The sequence below is a fragment of the Trachemys scripta genome, chromosome 13 (assembly GCF_013100865.1).
Source record: "Trachemys scripta elegans isolate TJP31775 chromosome 13, CAS_Tse_1.0, whole genome shotgun sequence".
Taxonomy (NCBI): Eukaryota; Metazoa; Chordata; order Testudines; family Emydidae; genus Trachemys; species Trachemys scripta.
The window spans coordinates 9,412,821-9,438,669 of NC_048310.1; the positions used below are offsets into that span (position 1 = coordinate 9,412,821).

Consider the following 25,849-nt stretch of genomic DNA (forward strand, 5'->3'; position numbering starts at 1 on the left):
ATTATTGTTGCTAATGTGACCATCCTGAACCACTGGACCCTTACAAATTTGTTGAGTTTTCTGAGGTCTAAGCTAGGCCTCCATGTTCCGTTCTCTTTCTGGGTTAAAAAGTAGTGGGACTAAAAGCCCTTCCCCTTCTGTGTTGTGATGGTATGTGTTCCACAGTACCCAGATGTAGGAGGTGGTTTACTTCTTGCCATAGGTGTTCATGAGAGGGACCCCTGAAGAGGGATTAGGAGGGAGGATGGGTGGTGGCGATAGAGATGAATGGTATTGTATAGCCTGAATGGATTATCTCCAGAACACATTTGTCCATGGTGATGGATTGCCACACTGGGTAGAAAGGGGTCAACCAGTATCCAAAACAGGGGATGGTTAATGATGCCGTCAATATTGAAGAATGGGGGAGGTCTTTTGGGTCCTTGACCAAACCCTCAAAATTGTTGTTTTGCAGAGGGCGGGTGGGATGTCCATGATTGGGCTGGAGGTTGGTGATGCTTTAGAGGCTTCTGTCTTTGCCGTTGCATGTCATAGTACCTCTGTAGTGAGGCGCATGGGCCAGACCTTGCGCGCTGTGTGGGGTAGTATTTACCCTGTTTTCTTTTTGACTTAGGGGTGTATATACTCAGGGAGCGGAGCATCACCCTTGAGTCTTTCAGGGTATGAAGTGATTCATCAGTTTTTGCCATCAACAGCTTCTGGAATTGAATGGGAGGTCCTTGGCAGTGGATTGAACCTCCCTTGGGAAGCCAGACCAATGGAGCCATGAAACCTGGCACATAACTATGGCAGTGTCCGTGGAGCGTGCTGCTGTCCTGGCTGCATCTAGAGACGGTTCTGGATAGGAGTTGGCCCTCCAAAATTATGGACTTAAATTGGACTCTTGTTCTCCAGTATGATGTAAATAAACTCAGCAAGTTTGGAATAATTTGTGTGGTTGTATTTTGCTATTAAGGCAGCATATGTGGCAATCCGGAACTGATGAGTGCCGTATGAATAGGCCCTGCAGCCAAAAAGATCCAAACATTTCCACTCTTTGTCGTAAGGAGTGGATCTGGGTACTGAATTCGGTGCGGGGTGAGAAAATAAGAAGTTTAGTCCAGTAGGGGGAATGTAGTACTTATCTGGTCACTTGCAGGTGGGCGGTATCATAGTCGGGATTTGCCATATGTTTTTGGCTGGCTGCATGAATGTGTCATTTATGAGAAGCACAATTTTAGATGAGGAGGCTATAGGGAGAATGTCCAATCATTTGTATCAGTGATTCTTTTAGAGTTCTTGAAAGATTTTAAAATTGTCCGCAAATGTAGGTGGCAGTGGCATTATGGCCTTGTCCAGGGACAAGGAAGAAATGTTGGAGATGTATCCTGATCCCAGGCTTCCTCCTGTTCAACGCTCTCCTCAGGGGGTTCTGAAGGTGGAGCAACTGGGGTTGTGGGGGAGTCTGGGGTACTATCTCCTGTATGCGACCCAGGGTTGCCAGGAGGGCCACTGAGTGGGGAATGGCATAAGCAGCGGCATCCATGGGGGGTGTCAACCCTGTGATGGATTTTAAGACTGTACAGGTGGACCCAGAGCTGCAGTAGACTGAATGGGAGAGGAGTGCTGAGATGAGAAGGCACCCTCCTCTTCAGTATCTTCTTCCTCACTAGAGAATGGAGGGGCCAGAGGTGAAGTGGATATATAAACAGGGAAAAAGAATATAAACGGGGGAAAAGGGATAAGTAAACCTAAGTAGGGTACTAAAGACTACTCTAAACTATTCTAAATTCTAAGTATAGCTATCAATCTTAACACTGCTGGGAGCTTCGTCTCAGGTCAAGGACAGTTGAGAAAGAACTGAGGAGGGTCGGGTCTCGTGGCACTAGATAAGCGCCAACAACAGCATGAGACGGGGAGAGTGCATGCGCAACCCAGATGAGCACTGCTGCTGAAATTCTCCGATCAAAGGCACGGGGACGCACCAACACCTGCAGTGGAGCACCCACAGGGACACTCCTCAAAGAAGAACCCACTATTTCTTTTGGTATACAACCGTAAGGACTTTTGCAACATACAGTAGTCATAGTTGAAGTGTACACATTTTTTTTAATTGTATGCAATACTGGTAATTCAGACAGTTAATGCAGCTAATTAGAACCACTGTCAATCTAATGCTGCAGGTCTATTGTGCATTCTACATAACACTGACGATTACCATACTATACAAATTAATGAATTTAAATTAGATCTCCTTTTCCCCAAGGTAAGGATACAGCGTTGATATAGCACCAGTTTCCTTTATTGATCAGCCCTCGTGGTTGCAAAGATACTGGTTTATGTATTAATTTTACATTCTCCAGTAATTCTGTAGAATTAAAAATATTAAGTTTAGCATCAAGGAAATGTACAAGGTAACTAGCAAACACCAAGTTAATTCAGCTATACAATGCAAATCACCCCTCTCAATTCCTATCAACAACAAATTTTTCTGCCTCAAAGCCTGTTTTTGGCTAAATTTAAAGTACTGTTGCCCCTTTTTGACCCACACAGCTAGTCAAAGATTATGGCCCTATGGATGTTCCAGTTCGATGTAGAAATTGATGGAGTCTGGTATTTTCTCAGATGCAAATAATGTACATGTCCCGCTTCTTCGAATTCAGAAAGACTCAAGAACAAAAGAAGCAGTTTCTTAGCTTACAGCTGCAAGCCTCTTTAGCCAACAGACCCAAAAGCATACTCTCAAGGTTTTTCGAGGATCACACTATGCTCACCAGCTACTGCTTGGCTTTCTTGCTTTTTTTGCCTCTGCGCGCGCATGCGCACACACACCAATGCTCCAACAAACAAACAAACAAAAAGCCCTGCATCCACTTAGCCCAAATTCCGGAGAAAGTTCACAACCCCCTTATCTCTTAGATTGCTGGCTTCTGATTAATTCATTCTTGAAAGTTATATTAATTAAAGGGTCCGTTCACATCCAACCTCAAAGATGCAGTCTGCAGTACTCCTCAGCATAACAGTAGAATATCAGATACATCCTTTTCAGTGAAAGATTATCTCCAGTTTGGGTGAGGATTAATATCAAATCTTTAATAAGGCTTTTCCTACTCCTACGATCTTATAAAACAATGACAAGACTTCAGTATGCATATATTTTTTTAAAAAAAATATCTAAATCTCTGTTAGTTGCAATCCCCTGCAACCAATTTTACTGGATATTTAGCCAATTTTATTGAACATTTAGCAAACTTCTCTCTTAGTTTGAAATTGACAGTTGTTTCAGTTTAGAAGTTTCAATGTACACAATTTTGTACCCAAAATATCTTTGTGCACCAGCATGGACTGATATTAACATAATGCATGTTACTTACTAGCTGTTTCAGAGCAACAAAGAACGCACAACACATTGATTTACATAAATACCCATCTGTGTCTCTTGTCCCCTACGGTTTAAAAATGGGGCCAAGATCTTCAAAAGTGCTCACCATCCATCCTTAGGGCCACCTTTCCAAAACTGCTCAGCTTCCACTTAGGCTTCAAAATAAGGCGATCACATTTGCAAAAGTGAGAAAAACAGGGGATGAGCACTTTTGTAAATACAGCCATTTATTTCAGTACCTACACAGGATGAAATGTGGGGCTCTTTTCAAAATCTGATGCAATGTTTAGAACCTGCACAGCACCCCACAACAAATTTACAAGATAGGTGAAATGTGGAGCTTAAGCAAATAGTGTACCTTTATAACAAGAGTGGATTATTACTACTTTTATTACAGAAGCATCTGGGTCCTAATAAGATTGGGGCCACATTGTGCTAGGCTATGTATAAACTCGAGTGACTTGAAATGCTGCAGCTGCGACACTGTAGAAGTTCAGTGTAGATGCTACCTATGCCAATGGAAGGGGTTCTCCCATTAGCATAAGTAATCTACCTCCACAAGAGGCAGTAGCTAGGTCAACAGATGGATTTTTCCATCAACCTAATGCTGTCTACACCAGGAACAATTAGGTCTCTATGTGTTGTGAATTATTCACATCCCTGAGTGACACAGCTGAGTCAACCTAACTTTTTAACGCAGATCAGACCTAACACGTTCACAGCAAGCATATCTAAATAGACGAGAAAGACAAAGGGTGAGAGGAGAAATGAAAGCACAAAGAGGTGAAGTGACCTGCCCAAAAATCACACAACAGGTAAGTGGCAGAACCACAAATAAAATCCAGGTCCTTTTACCTAAATCCAGTGCCCCATTGGTAATACTATTCTTTACTATTTTAATTTAGTACTTTCACCACAAAGTTAGTTCATATCATAACAATATATACTGGAAACTACCAAACAGTTAAATCTTTCAACAATCCAATTAATTATATTAAGAGGCAGCAGGAAACAGAAAGGTCCCTAAAAATTGTTTAGAAGGAAAGATTTTAGCTTTTAAAGTTTAGACATTATCATATAAAATATTTTATTGGGAATAAAAGGAAGTATAAATATATCACACTTTGATGCTGCATGATTTATAAATGTTTAAGCTTTTAAAAACATTTAGTTAATAGATTAAATATTTAATTTAAGTGTGTTTGCTAAACACATTATCTTCCCCTTAAAGCTTTCTTAAGTTGTACCTTAAAATTTCTGGTACAAGTCTCTACGAATTTTATCTATTACAAAACAACAATTTGCACTTCAAAAAGTACCTTTCCATACTTAAAAAGAAATTGCCATTCTGATAATATATCACCTCTCTTCTACATCAGATTAAAACACAGAAAGTTTCAAAGTAGTAAATTAGGAAAAATGCTTCCTGATATTCTCTAAACACTTTCAGTTTATATAAAAGCTAAACTAAGACTCTGTCCTAGAATGTTCCATTCTAACAACAATCAATACTGAAGTTTGGAATTTGTGAAAAATGTTTATTTCTTTCCTCACCATTATCTTCTTTAAACATAAATTAAACTTAATTTTTATTTGTTTTTCTTACAGTCAGAAGTAAACTGAAGAAACAACCAGTAATGCTAGGATCTTTAGCATCCTCTGGTGGCCATGAAGTTGGTTTTGGAAACAATGTTTAGATCTAGAACATCTCCAGGAAATAAAAAAACACTCTGCTTTAACCTGAAGGATGTGCGGCCAGGGAGAAGTGGGTTTACAAACACTCTCTTCCCCTTTCTTTATGACTAAATAGGTGGGAGTCATTTTTATATTCTAACATAGGGTCATGGCATTAAAAAAATTGAGAACCACTGATCTAGACAAATAAATTCCACTTGTGTTTCAGAGTATGTTTTTAAAACATGTAGTTTTGAGAATCTTGTTATGATTTCAATCCAATTGCTGGAAAATTTATCGAGTATTAACATGTGTCTATTTCTAATTCTCTCTAATCAATACCATCCTTTAAATAAGAGGTCAGTTCAAAGCTTAACATACTAGCAAAAGAAAAGAAATAGACACTTTAAAACAGAGTGGATATCCTCTATCCATCCAAAATAAGTTAACAGACGCTATCTAGGTAGAGTTAGCATTCCATTTTTTAATTTAAAAATACCCACTAAATAATGATTTTACTACATCTTATGATTAACTATAACCCAGAGTTGAAGAATATTGAAAGTTTCAATGGCAAATACTTTTCAGGTGGACAAAGAGTCCCAGCAGGACCACAATTGTGAGCAACCCTAAAATTAAACCAATATCTACAATGGTGTGATATGAAAACACATTTCAATTTCATATTTCCAAGGCATCCCACTGGCCTAACTCTGCCATCCTTCATTTCTAGTCCTGAGTCTTGTGTCCCTAGGATGGCAGTAGCTGTGCCCGTGTCAGCCCTTGGAGCAAAATTAATTACTTCACTCAACAAGCAGCATGTTTAAGCTTTATAGAACCTTCTTCTAGAAGGCAGAGGGTTAAAATCACAAAGGCCCCTAAAAGATTATGCAATGATTCTTTGGCACTACTATAGCACCTTCTATCTGAGGTAAAAATACTTTACAAACTTTAAGTTAGACTTCACAGGTGATTTGTGAGGTTAAGTCCCCATTTAACAGTTGGTGAAACTGTGGCACAAAAAAGTGACCTGACCAAGGTCACACACATATCTATGTGAATGTTAGAAACAGAACCTAGATTTCCTGATTCCTAGTCCTAATTTGAACCACAAGATGGGGGGGGAGAGGGATGTTCTCAGAGATTCCTGGGGAAATCAGATGACAAGACAGAAATAAAAGTTTGACATAATTAGTATACAGTTATGTCCACCTAGGGAGAAGAGAATCAGGACCTGAAATGGAGCACAGCAGAGCTAGGCAAAGGGAATTAATTAAAAAAATAAAATGAAATTCTTTTAATATTTTACACACATTTGTATGTACTTATACAACCCCCCCAACAGCACTTTAACGTATTTCACATCCAAAGTTTTAAAATGTTCTTCAGCACTTACAGCCAATAATCAAGATTAGTAATTATCTTTTCCCATAAGATCAGAAAACCACAGTGATTACAAGTTTTAATGAGGTATTTAGATTCTCAGTTGAATGGCCAGTATTCACACAGAAGCTCTCTATATTATAACAAACACTTTATTACAATTAAGCCAGCTGTTACTAGAGACAGTCTCCTTTTGATTGGAGAGTAATTTCTACTGTGAACTCTTCCCTTTGAAAAACAGTTACCAAAATCCAAGCTGCTAAAGAAAACGGAATATAATCATATTGTTATTTTGTTACATTACAAACACACCCATTATGAAATGTGTCTCTGCTCCCACCTGGTGGAAGAACAGTAGTACAGATTTATTAAAAATCTTGCAGTCATTTTGAAACAAGAATGAAATAGCAAAGGATAATTTAAGAATGGGGATTTTAGTCTCAAAATGCCTATAAATAAACTATTGTAACAATATTCTAATGATATTCAATATGTGTAAAGCTAAATTTTAATGTAAGTTCACTTATGATACAGCAATATAAGTTATTTGACTTAACTCTTTTGGTAAAGAAAATAAATCTTGCCAAAATTAATGGAATGAAAGTTTGTTGGAAAATTAACCTACAAGTCTATGTTCCCACATTTCTTCTGATATCAGGAAAGGTGGTAAGATGACAGTCAGAAGATAAAGGCACTTGTGGAAGAACTGATCCCGAAGAAGCACCATAACCATACCTATTACGTGTTCATTGAGACCATTACCAGCTTCAGACCAACATATTTTGTTGATGTAAGCAACAGAGGTGCTGGAAGTTAAAGTGACTGGTAAGGCCGTTTATCTTGGGTAACTGGTTCTAACTAGGGCTGTCAAGCGATTGAAAAATTTAATCGCGATTAATTGCACTGTTAAACAATAATAGAATACCATTTAAATATTTTTGGATGCTTTCTACATTTTCAAATATATTGATTTATATTACAACACAGAATACAAAGTGTACAGTGCTCACTTTATATTTATCTTTGATTGGAAGTATTTGCACTGTAAAAATGATAAAAGAAATAGTATTTTTCAATTCATCTAGTACAAGTACTATAGTGCAATCTCTTTATCATGAAAGTTGAACTTACAAATGTAGAATTATGTACAAAAAAACTGCATTCAAAAATAAAACAATGTAAAATTTTAGGGCCTGCAAGTCCACTTTGTCCTACTTGTTCAGCTAATTGCTAAGACAAACAAGTTTATTTACATTTTCAGGAGATAAATGATTCCCTGTTCTTATTTACAATGTCACCAGAAAATGAGAACAGGCATTTGCATGGCAGTTATGTAACAAAACAAAAAAACCTACATTTGTAAGTTGCACTTTTATGACCAAGAGATTGCACTACAATTCTATGGGGAGAATTGAAAAATACTATTTCTTTTGTTTATCATTTTTACACTGCAAATATTTGTAATCAAAAATATTATACACTTTGATTTCATTTACAACACAGAATACAATATATATGAAAATGTTGAATATTTCATAAATGTCAATTTGTATTCTATTGTTTAACAGTGCGATTAATCTTTGAGTTAATCGCGTAGGTTAACTGCGATTAATTGACAGCCCTAGTACTAACTGATACAAAATGGCTTAATAGCAATATTCACTATCGCAAGATGAACAAGACACTAGGTGGCTCGTGTACACATACATGGCACAATTTGACTATTATTATATGAACTGAGTTGGTTATACACAACTAAGCCACCATGGCATGCACATATGATGTGGATTCAATCAACACGGAGACTGAACTATCCTCTCTCCTCTCAAAGTAGTCCCTCCAGATTAGGGTTGATACTAAGAGGTGTAAGATCAACACACCAAGTTTCAGCCAGTCATACACTTTGTAAGAAGACTTGTGATTTTAAAATTACTATTAAGTGATTCCTACTCTCTACTCTATGCAATATCCCCTCAAAAGAAAAAAAGGTATGTTTGCCTATTAATTTTGGGGGAGGGGGGGTTAAAAATCTTTGTTCCAGAGACTTTTCAACTGTGTGTGTACACTATCACCGATAAAAGGATTTTTAGAAAGTTTTTTTTTTTTTTAGACAGAACAATTCATTGTTTTGATAAGAGGTATTTAGAATCTAATGTAAATTCCCTATGGTATTATAACAATTTTAAAGTCGGTCAGATTTGTCATTAAACTGCACAACGCTGCTACTTTAAATCACTTAAAATGTAAAATTACAAAACATTAACGGGCCCAGTTAGATGAAGTGATAAGCTGATAAACGCTCTTACCTCCCCCTAAAGCCAGAACTCACCACCATGTCAGACTGGGCCAAAATCATAAAAGCCTAATACAAATATTAGAACAGGGGTCGGCAACGTTCGGCACGCAGCTCGCCAGGGTAAGCACCCTAGCGGGCCGGGCCAGTTTATTTACCTGCTGACGTGGCAGGTTCGGCCGATCGCGGCCCCCACTGGCCGCGGTTCGCCGTCCTGGGCCAATGGGGGCAGCGGGAAGCCGTGGCCATCACATCCCTCGGCCCGCACCACTTCCCGCCGTCCCCATTGGCCCGGGACGGTGAACCACAGCCAGTGGGGGCCGCGATCGGCCAAACCTGCCGCGTCAGCAGGTAAATATAACCACTAAGCTCAAAGCATATGAAATACTGTGTTAGTTTTAGACTGACTGCATGACAGACTTAAAGGTATGCCATCAGGTCAATTTAGGCCCCAAATTCAGATTTATGTTTTTAAAATAACATTAGAGAACCTAAACATCAATAGAAAATTTATTATTTTAACATTAAAAGTATTTAAAATTTTAGTGACATGAAGTTTTTTAAAGTTTTTGGTACATATATTTTGGATATACTTATTTGTATTAACAAATTACAAAAAGTTAAATGTGTGTGTATGTATATGATAGACAAACCTACTCCACCACCCATTGGGCTACATTCTATGGTCTGGCTGATCAGGTACATCCAGGTGGCTTTGCTTTTATTGCAGCTCTATGTAGAGCTGATCCACAGAACAGATGGAGAAACCCCAAGACTGCTCTAACTTACTCCAACTGCTAAGAGCTGAAAATAGGGGAATTTGTTTTAAAAGGTTTTTTAACTCAGCTATCCTTTTAAAGTACTCAACACACAATTCAAAAAAAAAAATCACATCTTAAATAAAAGTTAAAAATTCAGTTTCACAAAATATATATGTTAAATCTCACTATTTTACGACACCATTTTTTATGAACTTTTAACAAAATACATTTTTTGACTTTTTTAAATGAGAGCTTAATGCTCATCTGCTGCCTGTGACCCTAGAGCCACGTATTTGTAAAACCTTTCAAAAACAATTAACTGCAAACCTGAAAATGAACCTATATATTTTCCAATGGCCCTTTAAGTCAAAGGGGTAAAGGGTAAAGTCAAATTGTTCTTCACCATTTTACTACAGCAATAACCTTCATAATTTTTAAACTTGTTACCCACAGTGCAGTTTAACACATTTTAAAGTTAACGGGGTAAGAAAACTCAAATAATATATAACCAAAGTATAAGTGCATCTTGTGATAAAATAAATACAGGAATAACAATGTTGGTATTGAGTCAATTGCTGGATGCTTTACATCTAGTCAATTTAATCTAATCACTTTAAAAAAATTAAAAGTAATTTCAAGGACTATATCCGTTTAAGTACCGTTTGCCAACTTTGCAGTTTTATAATAATTTTCAAAAAAATACATTTTTCTCTCCTCTTCCGTGGTGAAAGATACATATAAGCAGGGGGGAAAAAATAGTATCTGGCTATACAGAGAAAATAACCAAAATGACAAAACGAAGTGCTTTCAAATCAACAACAAACTAAAGAACAATTCCTGTAATTTCTTTCACTTATAGTATTTTAGCTGTTACAATAATATTTGGGAAAAAATGAGACTGTAGTATAATTTTAAAGTTGACAGTTTCTCTTTAAACAGCCATTTCTGTGCTACTCTGAATATGTCTGATCTCATCTAGTTTAAAAGCAAAGCAGAGCTGGGCTAGGTCAGTACCATGAGATTTCAAGAGCCAAACACTGATCGTCTTATGCGAGTAGTTCCACGTAAGCAAATAAGACTACATGTGTGAATAAGTCATGTAGGATTTGCCCCCGCCCTGAGGCAAAATTACAGATCTTAAGTATCTTTAGTGAGTGAGACTACTACTTACAAGCCTCAAACAGAACCACTAATGACAGGGAAAAAATAGACTATTTACCTCCACAAGTAGTCCTGCTGGTTTGGGATAGAAAGCCCTCGGTCAATTTCTGGTTAGAGTAGAAAACTCCCAAATACAGATAATCTTTCATTAGAAATTGTCCACACACTAGTTTCCAGTTTACTTATAGATTGGTTAATGGCATATCAACAGGATTTTGTGCAAGCATTTTTACATAATGCATTCTACTTTGCAGATTCATATGACAACATTTTGGGAAAAGTAAATACCCATGGACTGAGTCTCTTGAAGTCTTACAAGTCTTGAAGGACAATTAATTAGGTATTACATATTTTGCAAATTCTTATTCAATTTTACCAGAACATATATTTTAGCATATTTTGTTATAGCTATGGATATGATGGCACTTCTGGCCAAAGCCCCTATTTTTTATAAATTTATATCTTTACCCACAAAGTATCATTGGGCTGAGGTTTCTCTTTGCTCAGGCCTGTTCATTGGTTACAAATAAGAGGTGATTTTATTTTATATTGTTTAAAGAAAGCCTCTCCAGATGTGGGGGATTACGAATCCACACAAATGCAGGTAGGGTTGTTTTGACTGCTTACTGAAACACTAAATTTTCTTTTTTGGGGGGCTGTCAAGCGATTAATGAAATTAATTGCGATTAATCTCACTGTTAAATAATAGAATACCATTTATTTTAAATATTTTTGGATGTTTACTACATTTTCAAATATACTAATTTGAAATACAACACAATACAAAATGTACAGTGCTCTTTTTTTTTTTTTACAAATATTTGCACTGAAAAAAACAAAAAATGTATTTTTCAATTCAGCTCATACAATTAGGTGACCAGTGCAATCTCTTTATCACAGAAGTTGAACTTACAAATGTAGAATTATGTACAAAAAAATCTGCATTCAAAAATAAAACAATGTAAAACTTTAGAGCCTACGAAGTCCACCCAGTCCTACTTATTGGTCAGCCAATCACTCAGACAAACAAGGCTGGGTACAATTTGCAGGAGATAATGCTGCCTGCTTCTTGTTTACAATGTCACCTGAAAGTGAGAACAGGCATTCAAAAGGCACTGTTGTAGCTGGCGTTGCTAGATATTTATGTGCCAGATGCACTAAAGATTCATATGTCCCTTCAACTACCATTCCAGATGATATGCTTCCATGCTGATGGGTTCCGCTTGACAACGCATATTCATTTTCATCATCTGAGTAAGATGCCACCAGCAGATGGTTGATTTTCTTTTTTGGTGGTTTGGGTTCTGTAATTTCCACATTAGAAGTCTTAAAAGAGCTACACTCCAAAGGCATGCTCCACACCTCGTCCCTCTCAGTTTTTGGACGGCACTTCAGACTCTTAAAATCTTGGGTCAAGTGCTGTAGCTATTTTCAGAAATCTTACATCAGTACCTTCTTTGCATTTTGTCAAATCTGCTGTGAAAGTGTTTTTAAAACGAACACGTGCTGGGTCATCCTCCGAGACTGCTATAACATGAAATATATGCAGAATGCAAGTAAAACAGAGCAGAAGACATACAATTCTCACCCAGAGGAGTACAGTCACAAATTTAATGGACACATTTTTTTTAACAAGCATCATCAGCATGTCCTCTGGAATGGTGGCCGGAGCATGGAAAGGGCATACAAATGTTTAGCATATCTGGCATGTAAATACCTTGCAATGCCGGCTACAAAAGTGCCTTGAGAACACCTGTTCTCACTTTCAGGTGACATTGACGGGAGATACTGCTTCCTGCTTCTTATTTACAATGTAAGCAAACTTGTTTGTCTTAGCGACTGGCTGAATAAGAACTAGGACTGAGTGGACTTGTAGGCTCTAAAGTTTTACATAGTTTTGTTTTAGAGTGCAGTTATGTAACCAAAAAAAATCTGCATTTGTAAACTGCACTTTCATGATAAAGAGATTGCACTTCAGTACTTGTATGAGGTGAATTGAAAAAATACTATTTCTTTTATCATTTTTACAGTGCAAATATTTGTAATCAAAATAATTTAAATTGAACCCTGTACACTTTGTTTTCTGTGTTGTAACTGTAATCAATTTGAAACTGTAGAAAACATCCAAAAATATTTAATTAAATGGTATTCTATTATGGTTTAGTAGTGTGATTAAAACTGTGATTAATTGCAGTAAATTTTTTTTAATCGTTTGACAGCCCTAAAAAGGATAAAACAAAATCAAATAATTACGTTAATGAACTGTTATAGCTGAAATATTAACATTAACCGAATTTCTTAACTCTAACATAAGCAATCTGAACACTCTTGCCTTGAATGTATGCATTATAACAGGTTCACAAACACTGGGCAATGAGACATACTATTTAGCAAATACAGTTCAACAGAAAGCAAACACTTTTTCTAAACTGCTCCTCCAGTAAGACTGTTAAATTAAACTCTGTGCTGTTAAATTTAAACCACACCTCATGTGGCTTTAGATGCTTATATGTAGCATTTATATTATTGTATTTGTTGTATGATCATATGATATTACATTATTGCAATGTTTATTCAAAGGACAGAGCTGAAATAGTTACCCACTTTATAACTATATTAATTTTCGGAATTGTGTCATTAAAATCAACCTTAATCTTGCATTAACTTAAGTGTCTCTTCTCTCTCTCAATACTGTACACTCTTGTTTTAAGGCAAAATGTGTTACTCTTCTACCAGAATGTCCACTCTAGTATCTGTTAACTATACCTGCAATCTTTATGGCTACAGGATCCTCTGAAACGGGAACAGGTCCCTCTTTGACTTCAACCTGTTTTTCAGGGACCAGAGTAGATGTGGCAGGAGGGGTACACTTAGTCTCAACATAGGCCACAGATGTGGAAGCAGAGGGCTTGGAATTGTGAAAAAGACTAGCCCACGATTTTGCAGGCTGATTAACAGGGACTGATCCTGAAACCGGGGCTGTCGCCTCAGTAGTAGGTGAAACATCCTCGGGCTTAGCTTGGTCTGAGTCAGTGCTTTCCATAGTGTGCAATTCTACCCCATTGGCAGCTGTGCCCTCACCAGAGGATTCAAGTGTTTGTCCATTAGTAACACCAAGATTTTCAGTAGTATCAGTACCATCATAAGGTTCTACAACAGCTGTCCTTAAAGGGCTATCTCTGCCAGCCTCTGAGGGGATGCAGAATTGTTCAGAATTGGTAACACTGCATATCTCAGGCTGCCCTGCAGTCCTGGTATTGTCTAATACACTAGAAACAGAATCATCAGACACAGCTTCACTAATGAAGTCCACAGAATTTTCAGGGCTGTTACAAGTCCTTGGTGAGGCTGATGATGGTCTGTCTCCTGTAAGTTCCGTATCTTCTGTGCTTATACTATTCAGTCCTGATGAATTTGCATGGCCATTTACAAGAGCCTCTGCAGGAACAATGCCATCACTGACATCTTCCAAATAACTGTAGTATCCAGGTGGTCTTTTTTTCTTCTTTTTACGCTCCCGTTGTCCAAGGCCCCCAGATAAGCTATCATTTTCAGGATTAGAACCGCTATCCAAAGCGAGGGCAGGATCAGTGAACTGGCAGTCTATGGAGTTGTAGTTAGTTTCATTAAGAATGTCATCATGGGTTTTCTGAGTTGATGCACAACCGAGAATAAATTCTGGAGCCTGAGGATTCAGAGTGCTCGAAATACTGTAGTCAGTGTTATTCAGCACAGATGACTCTGTCTCAATAACTTCATTAACACCAAATTCAATTCTCCGATAATCCTCCCCTGGACAAAATAAATTAAAAACCTCTGTTAGTAAAGTCCAGTCACAAAGATACAAAATTAGTAACAGACAAGTCTGCTTTCCTGAAACGCAAGTATAAATGACATTCCTCATACAAACAAAAATCATCCTCAATGTCCATTTGTATCTTGAAAAAGAATGGTTTTAAAAGATTTTAAAATGAAATGAGGATGCAAAGAGTATCAAAGTTTTCCTTCAACACAGAGCAGGACTTCAGTTTAAGAAAATCTGGGCACAAATCTTGCAATAAACACAGTTGTACCCTTTCAGCTATATGGAGTCTGAATGACTTCAATGGTAGTCTGCCTGGATCCAACTGCAGGATGAGGAACATCGAGTGTGATGAAAAGAACCATCTTCTTCATACTACTGCACATCTTTAAAGAAGGTCTTATTTTCTATGACAGTAAGTCTATAAACTGCATTTTGTCAAAAGTAAAGTAAAATCCACCTTTGCAACTAATAAGATTTTTTAATTAAGAATATTTAAGACAAGTCACAAATGGCAGAATGATATTTTACATTCTAATCTACTGGAAATGTTACAATTTCAGGTTTTGGAAATCCAAAATTATCAGCAATTTAATAATAAAAAAGATATATTAATTTTATGTGTCACAAGAAATACAACTAATGTGACTGGATCAAAGCCAGACACATTACATTTAAAATATAAATTGACTGAAGGTGAGTATATGAACAATGAGAAATAATTTACCTCGATAATTTCATAACTTTCAAGAAATGAAAAGAAATTCTCATAATTGACTGAAATATACCAAAATGCTGTTATAGTCATGTTTTTTTAAATGTAAAACCCTAACTAAATTCCTGTTTATACATGATATCGAAGAACTGTATGCTGCAAGTGTATGGCACTTAAGTGACCACCACATATATTTTATTAATAGATTACAAAACTAGTAATACTACATGCCTCAGGCTGCCTTGACATTTAAAGTGTATAACTGACAGAAATTGTCATGAATACCAAATAGGGGTGTTTATGTAATTAAGATTATAAAATTCATGCCTTTTTTAATTTTAATAATTCCCAGGACAAATTTTCATTAATATTTAATCAGAAAACAATTTTGGGTGATTTTCTATGGTACATATATTACTGCTTCCATGAGCTTGAAAACATTTGTTTTCTGTTTTGCAAAAGGAAAAAAAAGTGTTGCTAGAAAGTGAGTTTCAGATCATCCTTTTCCTACAGGATTCCTGTTCAAACAACACTGGTCCCTATTTCAAAATAAATACGTATAATATGGCACACTAATCTCTACATCTTCAGATTCATCTAGTTTACCTATACATTTGCTAACAGGATAAGACGATTTTGTGCAATTTATTTGTGCACACGGCATTTCAACAGATTTACGTTAATGAGCGTATCAGTGTCATTAACACTTGTTTTTATCCAACAGAGCATAACAGAGTTGATGCCAATCACAGTATTTTTAAGTTTTAGGAATAAATTGTGTATTTTTCTTAATACCTGTTGAAATCTTCCAATCCCTAATTAAAACTTATTAAAATCTGAAACCAATCAAGCATAGGATTTTTCCTAAATTCTTATTAGAAAAAATTGCTTTTGGACTAAGACTTGGTATGCTATTTTATAGTCTGGAGCAAAATTGCACATGCTATTAATCCCGCAAACCAGGGGATTATTAGCAAAGGAATTTAAATCTATTACCTATAGCCAAACTGCAGTAAGAAAAAATACTTACTTTACAATAACTGTAAAGTGGATAAAATCAACCAAAAAGGAGTTAAGACTTTTACTCCTTCTTTAAATCAAATCCCTGAAATACCTCTTATTTACAGGAACTGTGAAGGTTGGGTCATAACACTCATTTCCACACTGCCACTAGTTACGACAGAATCTCATTTGTTTTAACATTGTATTTAGTGCCTTTTTAAAGAAAAATATGAAAGAGACCAACTTTCTTTTATGGTTATTTTTGTACCTTCCACTTTGCTTCCAGCCACCTTTGTTTCAATCCATTCCGTGGTGTTTCGAGGATCTATTGTTGCATGGATTGAAATGGATGCACCTGAAGGTATGAAGAATACTGCACATTGACAAGATACCCTTTGAAGATGTTACAATGTATCATGTCAATGCATTATAATGAAAGCTGTGAATGCGTATTAAGAATTAGTATGCACTGTGTATCATGCAGCTTTTTAGCCAAATACAATTATTCATAATATGCATCAACAGCTCCTCCAGCCATTCATTGTAGATATCATTACACCATAAAAACAGCAACATTTTATACTATGGTTATGTGATCAATGGGTCATCTCAATGTTACTAAAAAGACTTTGCCTGAGTAATTTTTTCCATTTTAGTTTCAACTGCTTCTTATGCAGCCATAACTATGATACTATGCAGGCACATTACAGTGCAGGTTTGTTAAGACAGACATTTTTCAGGCAAAGTTTGATTTGCCATCATTAACCGATCTCAGGGGAGGGTGGGAGTATTTAGGTCTGAGCAGGATCTGAAAAACATTTGCAGAAACCAACTTTCTATATAGCTTGTGCTAAACCATACAGAAAGCCATTTGGGTAATCATCCCTATCTCAAACGTAGGCATTTAAAGTCAGGCACCTAAATCCATATTTAGGCACCTGAAAAAAAAATTCCCAGATTTCCAAAGGTGCTAAGCACTCACAACTTCCACTGACTTTAGATGGAGTTGTTGCTCAGCACCACTGAAAAGATTCGGGGGAGAGATAGCTCAGTGGTTTGAGCATTGGCCTGCTAAACCCACGGTTGTGAGTTCAATCCTTGAGGGGGCCACTTAGGGATCTGGGGCAAAATCAGTACTTGGTCCTGCTAGTGAAGGCAGGGGGCTGGACTTGATTGACCTTTCAAGGTCCCTTCCAGTTCTAGGAGATAGGATACTCCATTAATTTAATTTAAGTTTAGTAACCAAAATTTGAAAATTATGGCCAATGACTTTTATCTTTATGTTTATACTTTCCCTAATGTTACCTTGTGGGTTTTGTTCTTCTACAAAATTTTAATGGCTATTCCAAATGCTGCGCTAATGAGCTGCCAAATTTAAAACAAACATCAAGTATATTTTTAGCTAAAGGAGATCTGACTTCTATTTCCAGTTTTGCCACAAGCTTCCCAAATACCTTTGGACAAGTCTCAACTTCTCTACAACTACATTAACTCAGCTGTAAAATGACAATATTTATCTACTTTGTAAAAGTATTATGCAGACTAGTATAAAGAATTGAAATCCTCAGCTGGAAGGTGCTATGTAAATATGAAATATTATATCATGAAACCAGGCAGGGTTTTTTTTCCTTTTTAACATGTGGGGAAAAGATGTGCATGTGGGGGGAAAACAGTGACCATTACTGCTTTAAATCAGAGCTCAGTTACACATTTTCACATTGCGAGTCATACTTTCTCTCTCACTCTCTCCAAAAAAGGATTTTCCAGAAAAACAGCTGAGCCACATAGAAACAGAATGTCATGCTGAACACTAAGCAGAACACTGCTCTCAAAGTCATCTTCAGGCTGCAACTGCCAAAAAATACTTGTGTTGAGACTTTTACAGAGGGGGCAGTAAAGTCCACAGATGGTTAAGTGCTATCCAAGCTATTTATTTTAGTTGCTCCTTGATTAAGAACTCCATACTAAGCTCTAGCCCTAAGCAATTTTTTCAACTGAATTCTAAAAGCTTCAACAAGAAATTTTTAATGGCATTGTTAGAGCACAAACTACCACAGTGAAGTAGCAAGCACACTTACTACAGTTAGCTACAGAAAAATGTTAAAACAAGATTCTCAAACATTCTTGTAGATTTCAACGGGCTAGCAAGTGTTGAAAAAGCAGCCTGCCAAACACATGCGCATAGACATGCTAATAAACCTGAACAGGACTAGTTTAAAGACAATCTGTACTATATCAGAACCTTATGGGGAGAGTCCCACACCCTGAAAAAAAAAAGAAAAAAAGAGAAAAAAAAGGAATGATTTCTTACCATCATGACGTTCACCTGTGGACTTAATACCACAAGAAACTGTTTCATTGTATGGAGGAAGCTGCAAAGAAAAGAAAATAAGATTTAATGATAGGCAAAACAGCTCTTTAAAAATAACATTTTATGTTAATTTAATTAGAAATACCTCGATCATTTAAAAATAACTCTTTATATCCAATTGTCCTAAATGCTGTCTTGAACTTAAATTCCTATATATACACACACTCATCCCTACATTGTAGTTTGACACTCTACAGAGACTAATTTACCATAATCAGAGATGAGAGATAAAAGACTACCATCACCTTGAGTTACAAACTCTAGAACAGGGGTGGGCAAACTTTTTGGCCCAAAAGCCACATCTGCGAATAGAAATTGCGGGCCATGAATGCTCACAAAATTGGGATTGGGGTGTGAGGGCTCCGGCTGGGGGTGTGGGCTCTGAGGTGAGGCTGGGGATGAGGAGTTTGGGGTGCAAGAGGGTGCTCTGGGCTGGGAGCGAGTTCAGAGGGCAGGAGGGGAATTACGGCTGGGGCAAGGGGTTGGGGTGCGGGAAGGGGTGCAGGCTCCAGCTGGGGGTGATGGCTGTGGGATGGGGCTGGGATGAGAGATTTGGAGTGCAGGAAGGTGCTCTGGGTTGGGATCAAGGAGTTTGGAGGGTGGGAGGAGGATAAGGGCTGGAGCAGGGGGTTGGGGGAGGCTCAGGGATGCAGGCTCAGGGCGGCGCTTACCTCAAGCGGCTCCCAGAAGCAGCGACATGCCCTTCTCCAGCTCCCACACAGAGGTGCAGCCAGGCAGTCTGCACGCTGCCCTGTCCACAGGCACCACCCCCACAGCTCCCATTGGCCACGGTTCCTGGCCAATGGAAGCTGCGGGGGCGGTGCTTGGGGCTGGCGTGCAGAGCAGAGTCCCCTGGCTGCCCCTACATGTAGGAGCTGGAGAGGGGCCATGCCGCTGCTTCCTGGAGCTGCGTCGAGCAGCCACCAACCCCGCTTCCCAGCTGGAGCACCAGAGTGGGGCAAGCCCCAGACCCCGCTCCCCAGCAAGTGCTCGATGACCTGATTAAAATGGCTGGCGGGCCGAATCTGGCCCGGGGGCTGTAGTTTGCCCACCCCTGCTTTAGAATCATGAGCTGTCCTCCAGTTCACTTCAGGATTATCTGAGTATAGCAAAAACATACCAAGAATTAAAGGGATGAAAGGACAAAGAGATTAAATAGCTTGCTAAAGTTCACGACAGAAACCTGTGGCAGAGCCATAACAATACCCAGGCCTTTTGACGCCAAGCCCTCTGTTTTATCCACAAATAGTATTGCCTTTGAAGAGTTTCAAACACTCTGCTTAAAAATACAGTAAGATTTAAAGCAGTTATTCTGGATCATCTTATCCTGTTCACTATAGCAAAATGCAGACTATTAGATTTGCACTGCCAGTCGAAATAGTGCCACCATGGTTACTATCTGGATAGAGAATCAAGCACTTTGGTATAAAATGTAGGCTCCATTACCTGGAGCTAGTGAACGAATGTAACTCTTTCACTACTTACATGAAAAAAAGAGTACAATTGCCTACATATTGGTTTACCTTAAGTATGCTGAAATTAAAGGATAAATAAATTCCATGTTAAATATTTCACATGAAAAAGTAAGATATCCTAAAGCTTTGCACTTGTAGTACATTCCATGTGGTGTTAAATTTCATATTGCTGTTTAGCTTCTTCCACAAAGTTGGCCTGGTGGTCTGCAGACACATAATGCGTCACTGCGCAGGCAACCCAACTGAGTTGCAAACGTATAGGCATACATTGATCTTGAAACCCACTCTGCTTCAAGAAATATTAGGATTTTCTACAGCACCCATAATCACATTATACATCTGCTTTCCAGCTAAATTAGATCTGCACAGCAAGTTCCTTAGGGGAGCCTCAGGAAGTCTTCTGTTCTTTTTTTCTGGTTATAGGAGGCTCTGGGTGGAGATATATACCTTAAAAATAAAATAATTTTGATTATACTGGAGAAAGCTTTCTTGACCAGAAAGCTCTTGCTATGTACTCTGAGGGTGGCCAACTTCAGACTCCTCCGGAAGTTCATTCCGCAGCTGAATATCTTAATCTGCTCTCATATACTCTGCCCTGGACATTATAAACTGCCTTGTTCCATGGAAGAACAGCTGTCTTGAAGGCTCATGAAAGGAGATTTAGTTGATAACATACAGGGTCTGGCTTTGAAGGTCAGGCTCACTGGTCTTGATTTGGCAATGGAAGCTGACCAGGAATCAGTGACAGCTCACTGAGAAGTAAAGCTGGCACATTTTTCACAAACTAGAACCTCTGCATCACTTTCATCTTTGGCCCCAATACAGTAATCCAGTTTGGAGATAATGAAAGGATTGTGATGGCCAGATCTTTTTTCTGGGAAGAAGGGTTGAAACTTATAGCAAGCTGAAAGTGGAAGGCATTTTGCACAATGGTGCTCCCTTGCTCATCTAGACTTAGTGAGGAACTAACAGGATCATGTGGTTTTGCACTACTTCGATAAATGGGTCCAGAGACCTTTAATACAGTGTTTCTCAAACTGGGGTTGCCGCTTACGTGGGGAAAGCCCTTGGTAGGCCGGCCTGGTTTGTTTACCTGCCCTGTCCGCAGGTCCGGCCAATCGCGGCTCCCACTGGCAGCGGTTCACTGCTCCAGGGCAATGGGAGCTGCTGGAAGCGGCGCGGGCCGAGGGACTTACTGGCCGCCGCTTCCAGCGGCTCCCATTGGCCTACAGCGGTGAACCTTGGCCTGCAGCTGCAATCGGCTGGACCTGCGGACGGGGCAGGTAAACAAACCAGCCCGGCCTGCCAGAGGCTTTCCCTACACAAGCGGCAACCCCAGTTTGAGAAACACTGCTTTAATGGGATGGATGAGATGTACTGCTGGGTGTCCTCGGTGCACTTCTGGCAGCACTGACGTGAAATCTTACCTCTCCTTGTGGTCTCCCAAACAGATATTGAAGAGGAGGGAGGAAAGAATAGATCACTAGAGGACTCAGGTGAAGCATGTTCAGTTTTGGGAGGAACTTGCTGAAACATAAGGAGTTTGTGCCAGACAGGAGGAAGAGATAAGTGGGTGGAATCCCTAAGGAGCCAATGAGATGTCGGGAAGTAAGGAAGAAAGAAAAACTCAACTGTCAGAAACTGACCCTGAAATTGATGAAATAAAATAATTACTAAGTAAAGTAATTTATGTCACGGAATCTATGGGTGAGCCTCAGCAATATTCTAAATGGTGGCAGGGAAAATAAATCCTTGTTTAAGTTAAAAAAAATTTTGAAGTATTTTCCTAGAAAACTTTCTTTGGTGATGAGCTAGCTGGGATAATTTAAAAAAAAAAAATCTTTTTGTAGAACTGGGGAATCTATTTTTTGCTGCGTGCATTTTCATTTAATTATTTGTACACATGTTCCCTGAATCCTCCCTGTGAAGGTTCAAACTGTGCTCAACTGTAAAAGCAAATCAAAACTGAACTATTCAAACAAGCAGATATATGTCTTCCTTTGTTTGAACCAGTGTTTGCTGTGTAGACTGGCTGTCTCATCCTTCCCAGCCTCTCCCCATGTCCTCCCCCCTCTGAATAAAAGCAATCAAAGCCTTCAAGTTTGCCACTGAAAACACAGGACAAGCTGCTATGCAGATAACTGGTACCATTGTCCTAAATGCTAATGGATCTGACCTTAGAATGTCACAAACATTTCTCCATTGAATCTGATCCTTTCTATTTTCTTTAAACAATTAAAAAATAAAATACTTTCTTGTATACTATCATGTAAAATTATTTAAGGTACAGTAACAGAATAAAAGTATTGAGACTTCTGTATTCCTAACGATCTATTCATATGTTAGACATTTAACTATATAAACATCATCCTTTCTTGGATGGAAGTGAGAATGACTGGGTGGAGAATGGAAAGATAAAGAAAGTAAAGTAGAAAACAGAATGTCAAGTATCAGGGGGTAGCCGTGTTAGTCTGTATCTACAAAAACAACAAGGAGTCTGGTGGCACCTTAAAGACTAACAGATTTATTTGGGCATAAGCTTTCGTGAGTAAAAACATCCGAAGAAGTGAGGTTTTTACTCACGAAAGCTTATGCCCAAATAAATCTGTTAGTCTTTAAGGTGCCACCAGACTCCTTGTTGTTTTTGTAGAAAACAGAATGTGGCTTAACAGAACGGAAAAAAATATATATATGCACTCTTTCTAGATCTTTGAGTAACTACAGGGCTCGGTGACAAAACAAATACAAATGGACAAAGCATGACAGATGTTCAAATTCTATTCCGCAGTCAAATAAAAGAGTAAACAATGTCTCACTCACATTAAAAATATTAAATTAAAGTCAAAATATCTGATGTAGTTACTTTCAAGGCAATGCTCATGTTGTTCAAGCTATTATGAAGGTTTTAGTAAAGTAACCTCTATGTCTAAATTTTCAAACTTACATGCCTAAAATATATTTAAGTGCCTAATTTTAAGCTCCCAAATGTTGATTTAAGTATCTGAACCTGCACTTAGATTTGTAATGACAGATTTAGGTACCATATATACTCGTTCATAAGCCTTTTTTTTTTTTTTTTTTTTTTTTTTGTAAAAAAGGGAAGCACCAGAGAAGGAGGTCAGCTTATGAACGGGGATAGAGAGGGAGAGGTGGGACTCAGCCCCTCCCCGCCAACAGAGGAAGCAAGGAGGGGCAGCATAGCCAGCAGAGCCAGAAGGGAAGAGGCGGGGCCAAAATCTCTCTGCTTCTGGCCACACTGCTCTCCCCCCAGCCTCCGAAGCAGCTGCAGCTCCGGGGCTGGCAGGCTGCAGCGGTGCCGCTCGGCCCCACCCCCCAGAGCAGGCTGTGGCCACGCCGCCCGGCCCGCTGGAACATGCTGCGGCCGCGCCGCCCAGTCTGGCCCGCCAGAGCAACTCCAGCCAGGCCAGAGACATCCTCCCCTGGTCCTCCCCAAATAAGGTAGGAAGGGATGGGATGGGGAGAGTGTGGGGGTCCTCGGCTAGGGGTGGGGTCATGTGGGGGGTGGTCACAGGGGTTACTCCACTGACCTGGCCCATCAGGGTAAGCAGCTGGCGCACTGGGACACTGTTTACTTAGGTTTAACTCCATGCCTGCGGACGCTTGAGGTAAACAAACCATCTCAGCCCGCCAGCGGCTTATCCTGATGGCCCGGGAGCCAAAGTTTGCCGACCCCTGAATTATAGGGTCGGCTTATGAACGGGTCATAAAAATTTTCCATTTTTACTTATCCATCTCGTGGGGGTCGGCTTATAAATGAACCGACTTATGATCAAGTATATACGGTACTTATCTGTATGCACCCAAGTTTGAAAATTCATCTTTGTATTATCAAAAGAATCCAAGATGATTTATGGTTAGAAAGTCATAGTTCTCAATGAAGTGCTGAAAGATTTTAGTTTTACTGCATTTTTGCAATTCATTCATGCTCAGCCCACATTCCTTCCATGGTCAAGGCAAAACAGATTTGCTTTGCAAAAGTCTATGTTCAGTTGTGATTTACATTAAGGTTTATGATTAATGCTTTTATCTTCTTTGTCACTAATTTTAAAAGAGGTTTAAGAAAATGCAACACTTTATTTGGAAAGAAAGAAGATAAAATTTGGGTGGTTTTAAATTATGAAATTTTCTTATCACTCCGAGTGATGGTGAGCACACTGACGAAATCACCATTCCAACATAAGTCAGCTAAATCTTGCAAACCCCAGGGCTATCAGTGCACTAAGGCTTCAGATACTTCACCAGGAGCCCTGATGATAATTTCTGCTCCTTCTTTAGCCAGAGTCCTTAGAAGATACTCCCATTCTAAATTATTCCTAATTATTTCCCTCACTACACACCATCAGTAGTTTGCAATGATTCACTACCACCCAGAGTAAAACTACATACAACAGGAAATTATCTCATGACTTAAATGACCTGATTTTCAATAAATTGGGGTTCCTCAAAATTAGGATACCTTATTTAATTTCATGGGATGAGTGGAGAAGGCATACAGTGACGTGCAGGAGACAAGTGGCACAATGGAGGGTTGAAGGCAGCTGATAAAGGACACATCACTAGTTTGGGTTACTCACACTCTACCCCACATATAAGCTTCTTCACGACTGCCTCGTTGGGCCTCTCTAAGCATCAGTTTCCTCTGTCCTAACAGAATGCGCTTTGCTTATCACTCCAAGTGATGGTGAGCACACTGACGAAATCACCGTTCCAACATAAGTCAGCTAAATCTTGCAAACCCCGGGGCTATCAGTGCACTAAGGCTTCAGATACTTCACCAGGAGCCCTGATGATCATTTCTGCTCCTTCTTTAGCCAGAGTCCTTAGAAGATACTCCCATACTTTTTCAGTAAACTTAAGCATGAAAAGGCAGCTTTGAGGGAGAGTTTTAAAGGGCCAAATTTGGAGCACAATGCCGGGGTTATGTTTTGCACACTTAAACTTCAGGACAATATAAAAAGGCCTGATTTAAGATATTAGCAAGCCATAAGAGCTATCAAGGGCTCAAAATGAAAGCAGAGGAGAGTGCATATTTTTTCTTACCCCTTTGGAGGCGCTCTCACCTCCAACCAAGAAGCTTGGAGAGAGAAGCAAGGAAGTCCTGATAACTTTTTTTTTTTTTTTGGAGCAGAGTTTGGTGTACCAATCATGTGCATAAGTCAACTTCATAACTAGCTTGTAGCAAAAGGCACTATATGTTTCCCTTTATTCTGTCTATCCACCTACTGACAAGGATACAGGAATATTGCTCCTGCTAGTGTGCTCTAAGGTGGAGGAAGTAGTAGATTAGGCCAGAAACAAACATTTTGTACTCCTGCCCAGTCTTCACAGAAGAGACAGTCATCCATCACTCCAGGCTGGTGTCCTCCAACACTGTGGAAACTATATTTTAAACTAAAACTTGTTTTTGTGGTAAAAGGACAAACTCTTTGGTGTTTGTGAATCCAGCAAATCATTTGTTTTCTCCAGTCTGTTGGCAGTAGAAACATTTTTATATAGCTTTAACTTACTCACAAAAGCAGGACGTCACTACCTACCTGTTAAGTTCTCTTCATGCTGGCCTTGCCTCCCCTTTTTTTGTTTTCCTCCCCCTATCCTTTGCATGTCTTCTTCCAACCTATTTTTCCTCATCCTCTTCTAGTATCCTTCACATTCCTCATGCAACCAATATGAAAAGCTACTGGGGTTGTTCGCTATACACCCATGAACTTGAAAGGCAATGAGGTAGTGAATTTCTGTATGCCACAAAGAACTTAAAAATCAAACTACCACAGTAGAACCTTAGTAAAACACAATAATGACAGACAACAGAGCTTACTTTATAAATATATTC

At 38.8% G+C, this 25,849-nt stretch overlaps 1 protein-coding gene across 4 annotated transcripts in view; it reads right to left on the minus strand.

Moving 5' to 3' along the window:
• Window positions 1-25,849, minus strand: part of USP10 (ubiquitin specific peptidase 10) — a 71,969-nt gene that overhangs the window by 24,117 nt on the left and 22,003 nt on the right. The window contains exons 1-5 of one of the 4 annotated variants that reach the window (XM_034788174.1): window positions 21,426-21,518; window positions 18,464-18,524; window positions 16,421-16,507; window positions 13,400-14,425; window positions 2,256-2,347 (exon numbers count right to left, since the gene is read on the minus strand). In XM_034788174.1, coding sequence (XP_034644065.1) covers window positions 2,256-2,347; window positions 13,400-14,425; window positions 16,421-16,507; window positions 18,464-18,524; window positions 21,426-21,503 — 1,344 coding nt within the window. In that variant the 5' untranslated portion in view covers window positions 21,504-21,518. Of the gene's footprint in view, window positions 1-2,255; window positions 2,348-13,399; window positions 14,426-16,420; window positions 16,508-18,463; window positions 18,525-21,425; window positions 21,519-25,849 lie in introns of those variants that run through there. The other 3 variants (XM_034788173.1, XM_034788176.1, XM_034788175.1) reach the window with 3 other exon arrangements.